Source organism: Rutidosis leptorrhynchoides, chromosome 6 (assembly GCF_046630445.1).
Source record: "Rutidosis leptorrhynchoides isolate AG116_Rl617_1_P2 chromosome 6, CSIRO_AGI_Rlap_v1, whole genome shotgun sequence".
Taxonomy (NCBI): Eukaryota; Viridiplantae; Streptophyta; class Magnoliopsida; order Asterales; family Asteraceae; genus Rutidosis; species Rutidosis leptorrhynchoides.
This window is the reverse complement of record NC_092338.1, coordinates 383,372,390-383,379,378: the sequence shown is the minus strand read 5'-3', so window position 1 is coordinate 383,379,378 and position 6,989 is coordinate 383,372,390. Positions and strand designations below refer to the sequence as shown.

The 6,989-nt window shown below is 39.9% G+C and overlaps 1 protein-coding gene across 1 annotated transcript; it reads left to right on the top strand.

The window, feature by feature from the left end:
* The first annotated feature begins 2,032 nt into the window (after positions 1-2,032).
* Positions 2,033-2,506, top strand: LOC139854952 (uncharacterized). The gene is made up of 2 exons (XM_071844222.1): positions 2,033-2,366; positions 2,454-2,506. Exons 1-2 carry the CDS (start codon positions 2,033-2,035, stop codon positions 2,504-2,506), a joined length of 387 nt encoding a protein of 128 aa, XP_071700323.1.
* The last annotated feature ends 4,483 nt before the right edge of the window (positions 2,507-6,989 follow it).

Sequence of the window (6,989 nt, the reverse complement as noted above, 5' to 3'; positions counted from 1 at the left end):
GGAAGTCTTCATGGATGACTTCTCCTTCTTCGGTAGTACCTTTGAGTCGTTCCTTTCTAACCTTGACAAGATACTCACCCGGTGCGAAGATTCGAACTTAGTTCTAGATTGGGAAAAATGTCACTTCATGGTAAAAGAAGGAATAGTTTTAGGACATAAGATATCAAAGTCATGAATAGAAGTCGACAAGGCTAAGATTGAAACCATAACCATGCTTCCAGAACCTACCTTTTGAGTCGTTCCTTTCTAACCTTGACAAGATACTCACCCGGTGCGAAGATTCGAACTTAGTTCTAGATTGGGAAAAATGTCACTTCATGGTAAAAGAAGGAATAGTTTTAGGACATAAGATATCAAAGTCATGAATAGAAGTCGACAAGGCTAAGATTGAAACCATAACCATGCTTCCAGAACCTACCATAATAAAAGCTGTGAGGAGTTTCCTTGGACACGCCGGATTCTACTGACGGTTTATCAAAGATTTTTCAAAGGTCACAAGAACTATTACTCATCTCCTCGGAAAGGAAGTTCCGTTTGTCTTTACTGAAGAATGTGTTCAAGAGTTCAACTACCTAAAGGAACAGCTCACACATGCACCCATCATGATAGCTCCTGATTGGAGCTTACCATTTGAAATCATGTGTGACACTAGTGACTTCACAGTTGGAGTTGTACTAGGACAATAGAAAGACAAGCATTTTCATCCAATCTATTACGCCAGCAAAACCTTAACCGGAGCTCAAGAGAATTATACCACTACGGAAAAGGAGCTTCTAGCAGTGGTTTTCGCCTTCGACAAATTCCGTTCGTATCTCATCCTGTCCAAAACTACGGTTTACACAAATCATTCGGCCCCAAAATATGTGTTTACTAAGCAAGATGCTAAACCAAGACTCTTACGATGGATCTTAATTCTTCAAGAATTCGATATTGATATTAAAGACAAGAAAGGAGCAGAGAACATCATAGCAGATCATCTTAGTCGCTTAGAGAATCCAGCGATGGAACAACTTGTTGAACTGGATATTAGAGACAAATTTTTGAAAGAACAGCTTATGAGCTTAGGACAAGCCAACATAGGATCACAATTTACCGATACCCCTTGGTACGATGACATAGCCAACTACCTAGTTTCTAGAGTGGTACAAAAAGGAATGAGCACATCCCGAAGAAGAAAGTTATTCAGGGATGCTAAGTACTACTACTGGGAAGATCCGTACTTGTTCAGAATCTGCCTTGATCAGATAATTAAGAGATGCGTAGATGAGAAACAAGCAACATGGATTCTTCACCAATGTCATCACGTACCAACTGGAGGTCATCATGGAGCAAACTTAACTACAAGAAAAGTCTACAATTCAGGATTTTATTGGCCTACTATATTCCGAGATACGCAAGAGCTTGTAAAGTGTTGCGACGCTTGTCAAAGACAACAAATTATCTCTATGAAGAATGAGATGCCTCAGACTAATATCCAAGCTTGGAAATCTTTGATATATGGGGATTAGACTTTATGGGGCCATTCTCCAAGTCTAATGGAAAAGAATACGTCCTCGTAGCAGTAGATTACGTCTCCAGATGGGTCGAAGCACAAGCATTTCCAACCAATGATGCCAAGGTCGTCACCAACTTCTTGAAAAGACTCTTCTGTGGATTTGGAGCTCCCCGCGCTATAATAAGTGATAGAGGTACACACTTCTGTAATACTCAATTCATGAAAGTGATGCAACAATACGAAGTTACCCACAAGATGTCCACTGCCTATAATCCGCAGACCAACGGGCAGGTATAAGTTACTAACAGAGCACTCAAAAGAATTCTAGAACGAACCCATCATGGAAATAAATGGGACGAAAAACTAGATGATGCTCTGTGGGCATTCCGGACTACTTACAAGAATCCTTAATAAACTACACCCTACCGCATGATCTATGGAAAAGCCTGTCACCTTCCGCTAGAACTCGAATACAAAGATCTCTGGGCACTGAAAACATGTAACCTCGATCCTTCCGTAACCGCTAGGCATCAAAAGATGCAGATGAATGAACTCGCTGAATTAAGAGACCAATCATATGAGATGTCATATATCTACAAGGAACGGACGAAGCTAACACACGATGTTAAACTGATACCAACAAATTTCGCTCCTGGAGATAAAATTCTACTCTTCAATTCTCTATTCAAGAAATTCGCTGGTAAATTCATATTACGATGGAGTGGACCATTTAAAGTAATACACACTTTTCTGCATGGAGCCGTAGAACTAGAAGGGCCTACAGGAAATAAGCCTATCCGGAAGACCACAACAGGGAGGAATATCTCTTCTCCCTTGATCCATTCTGAAGACATGCCAGAAAAGTCGAGCTGTAACTACTTGATAAACAAAGTGCTCTTGGGAGGCACCCCTTGCTTATCCTTTTTAATTTTTAATTTTTATTTCAATTTATTTTTAGTCTATGATTTATTTTTACTGTGCACTAACCCTAAGCGCCATACTTGCGCTTAGTACTTACTAGTTTGTTGAAATGTACCGAGAAAAAATACCAAGTTCAGGAGCTTCCTATAACATACCCATCCGCAGGAGAAGGACTCCCAGGGTTTACCTATCAGAGAGCAGTACAGATCAGTACAGGCCTTTGACGGGACAGCTAGGCCCGAGACGCTTGATTCTAGAGAGTGTTGAGGAGGATATCAGTACGGCACTGCTAGCTCCTCCAGTACAACGATCCAGGCATTTAGCTTCTAGACCCGCTGAGCATCCAGAGCCATTAGATCCGCGTGAGCCACAGGCTGTGATTCACCATGGAGCCACCATGAGTGACCCGGCTGTTACATGAGCATTACTTAGAGAGATCACTAGAGACTCTACAGAGTTTTCAGAGCATATCTTCAGCGTGAAGGAATGCCCCGGAGTACTCTAGGCCCTTCCTCATTCAGATTAGCACGCCGTGTTCCACCTACACGACAAGCTACTCCTAGGCACTCTACTCCTATCTCAGTTCATTTAGTAGCCTCAGCAGTCGCCCCAGTTTGTGCTACTCTCATCACGCCGCCTGTTTCAGCTATTCCACCTACTCCGGTCATTGAGACGGTCCCTCTCCTTGAGCTACCTGAGGGCTGCCATCTAGTCACAGTCCCTATCTTATTAGTGCCACCTATGGCCCATGTCTTTGAGATCACCGGGAGCATCCCTGATGAGGAGCCATTCCCGAGTCTTTCACACATGGAGATACCATCAGACCTATGTCTAGACACACTATTGGGCCCTGAGTAGGATGCATGATAGCCACTTGATGATTTGCCAAGAATTGGGGACGATGATGATATCTTCGGACCTGATGGATACTTCACAGACGCTGCTGTACTAACAGGCCAGGACAGTATTTCGTAGACTACTTTATTTTCTTTTAAACTTATCTTTATTATAAAAGCATTGTATAAAATATATCTAGTAGAAATGCTACTCTCGTTTGTTCTTCATGCAGAATTTTATCAAAGAGACTGGTCCTTTCCAGCACTAGGAGCATAGCCCAACCATAGGATAGCCCAACACTACGACAATAACTTGACCGTAGGGAAGTAATATGTCCTCAAACCTCTTTCAATTATTACGCACTAAAATCTCTAAGTGTGGGGTCATCCCCGCAACCAACTTAGAGATTCTAGAAGATATTGTCCTTAATATATTAAAGTATTCAAAATATTCGATTTTAGGGAACATTAGGGACAATCTTCTTCTAAGTGTGGGTATTGGGTAAAGGTTTAAGAACGAGTAACTGTAAAACGCCAAAAATTATGAAAAATTCTTTTTTCTAAAAAGTAATTAGGAAAGAATATTAGGGAAATTCGAAGAATTTGTACCTCGTTTTACCCAAAAGATTCTATAAAATTCCTAGAAATCAGTGTTCGGAACATTCATCTGAAAGGAATGATTAAGCTAAAACTCATGATTTGTGTCAAAAGATTTCTTTCGAAAAAAATGTTAAAGGCTACGCATGACCAAGCACGACCCCTACTCTCAAAAAGTGAGGAATTCTTGGATCCAAAGTACTTGTATTACCCATTAAATCTACAGTACTTTGTCAATTCATTTGGATGAGCGTGCCGGTGTACGGATTTAGTTAGAACTTCGTACTGACATACGTTTCAAGGCCGATGGTTAGTAAGCACCATACGTGGTGCATGTGCGATTTACCTTCCAAAATCATTCTGAATAGAGAAGACAAAAACCATCCGTTTCCGTTTCCACTCTACGAATTTAAAAATCGACCAACTCACACCAAAAAGTTGATGAATCGAAAAATACTCCCAAATTCACTACCAAAATACATACCCATTCACCCTCATTCCTTTCCCGCTTTTCAAAAAGATCCGGAGATCAATAAAGAGATAGATCGATAATATTTGCTTCAAAAGCACTTGTTAAAAGTTTTCAAACCCCCGGATTGTTTTTGATAGGTCAAAGACCTATTTTCGATGAATTATCACTTCCTCTATGGGCACCAGGAACAAAGGACAAAAGTTATGAAGAAAAGGGTATGAAAAAAAAGAATCAATAAAGTTCCAAACTTTGTCGGCAAAATAATCGTTTTTTTAGTTAATTTTGTAGATTAAGTAATTACGAAGGTGATGCAAAAAGAATCAAGTAAAACGGAGCTAAAACGAATATTCTAGAGCGAAAACAGTGAAAGAAAAGTTACGACCCAGGAAATCAAGTTACGATCCCGGAAAAACGGCAGACCAGGGCAGGCATACGTCTTGCCATCCAGCTTGCCACAATGAGATACGGCTTTCCATCATCCGGGCACCACAAACGGCTGCCCTGACATACGGCCTTGGCATACGGCTTGCCATCCTGTCTGCCATACGGCCTGCCAGCCGTATGCCAGTAAAAAGCTTGCCTATTTAAAGGGCTTCAATTTAGATTTTCAAGCCTTTTAGTTAGTTTTTAGTAGTAGCTAGCTTAGCTTCTATTTTTCGGAGGATATCCCTGTGGTCTCGAGCAGATTTCTTCAGCCTATTCAGGTTTTTATCCGAAACGCTTGTCTTATTAATTAAACATGTATTGTTATAATTTATGTTTAATAATGCGTTCTGATATTGTCGTGTTTGCTTAATTAATCTGTATGTTGCCATGATAGATGTTTGAGTAAGCGTGATTATGTTAAATTAGTACGATTACTATTGTTATGCTGAATTTGTATAGATTTGTATGCTAGCATCTTAAGGATTGACCAACCTAGGTTGTGATCAGGACTTGTCCACCTATACAAACTTAGCTACTTCATAGGATTAAGACCCTTAGTTATACTGTATCTGAAGATTCTATGAACTCGGTATGGCCAGAGTTCCCAAGAGGCATCTAATGCACTTTTAGGACACAGAACTTAGGAATTGAGACATGAATGACCTAGTATGCCTATTGATTGTTCCAAGGAGACCACTTAGGAGCTATTAATATCTAGTTAGTGACTTAACTATTGACCCAAACCTATTGCATGTTCTTGTTTGATTGTGCCCTAGGATTATGTCATATCAACTGTTTAGGTATCTATTAGGTTTCTATCTATTTTACTATCAGTATATCAACTGAAATGCTGTATAATGTTTAGATTGGTATGATCTCATTAGTATGATGAAATGTTTGTTAGTTTACATTAATGTTTTGTCAACTTGACCCGACCGACTCCTTCCGTTTGTGATCAGTGTTCACTCAAAAAGGCACGTTGTTATTCAGTTACCCAAACTGATAACGAGGGTTAGGATTAGAGCTCAACTTACTAATAAACCTAGTGCTTTACTAAGGATAACCTCCGAGGTATAGTTACCTTTCAATTATACAACCAAGTGACATACTTTTCACTGCTTAACGAGAACTCTAAGAGTCTAGAGATAAGTAGGTCTGTGTAATTGGCTCATCCAACCAGATCTACACCATTCTAATCATAGCTTTAACATAAACATAATTACCTTTCCCTATCCTAAACCGATATCTTGGTTAACATTTCCCTGATCTGCACACTCCGGATATCCCTCCATCACCTTTACTTTTTCTTAATTAGGATTATTAGCTTAAAACCAACTACTATCTTTTATCTAGGTAATTTAACCAAAGAAAATTATCCCCTTGATCTTCAATTCATTAAACCATTCTAAACATACGACCATAGGTTAACTTACACATTCTACCTTAGAAAGAGAAAAGTAAATTTAGGCCCGCAAAATATAAATAATAAACCACTGTTCTCCCTCTCGAATAGCTGATTCTGACGCCTTACGACCTAACGACACCACATAAATAAATCGCCTATTTTGGTCATATCACCCATCAAAAGGATCTTATCATCCAACCATGTATGTCCCGCACCCCTCATTAGACTTTGTCTATTTATTAGGTGGGCATTCACACACCCAGAAACAACCTTCCACATCTGAAATCCACCTAGTGCTTTTTAGAGGTCTTTTATCAATGCAACATTATCAGCGTGGTTATTTTTATATCTTTGGCTTCCTCCCCCTTGTTATTATTAAACTTGCGATATTTGTCATTATTGTAATTACCGCCTCGGGATGGCCCATTACTACTATAACGCTTGCCAGATTCTGACCCTCTTCCTTGTTCCCGATAATAATCGTCGTCAATATCCATGTTTGAAGAGGTATTTCCACAATTTTGTTTTATGTCTTCTTGCGCACGCATATAATCATGCGTTTCTTTTATAGCTTCTGCGAAAGTGTCCGACACTCTTCTGCGCAACCGCCGCCATAAAGATAGATGTCTTTCTGTGTCTATGCAATGTATGAAGCCAGACACCTTCTGACTTTCTGGGAGGTTTTGTATTTTGGCCACTTCCTTGGTGTACCTATCTATGACTTCCCCCAAACTTTCTTTTGGTTTTTGCTTAATGTCGTGGCATTCAACATGCGTTCTTTTGCGGGCGCACAGATTGTGGAAATTTAATAGGAATCTTGAGCGCAAATCCGCAAAG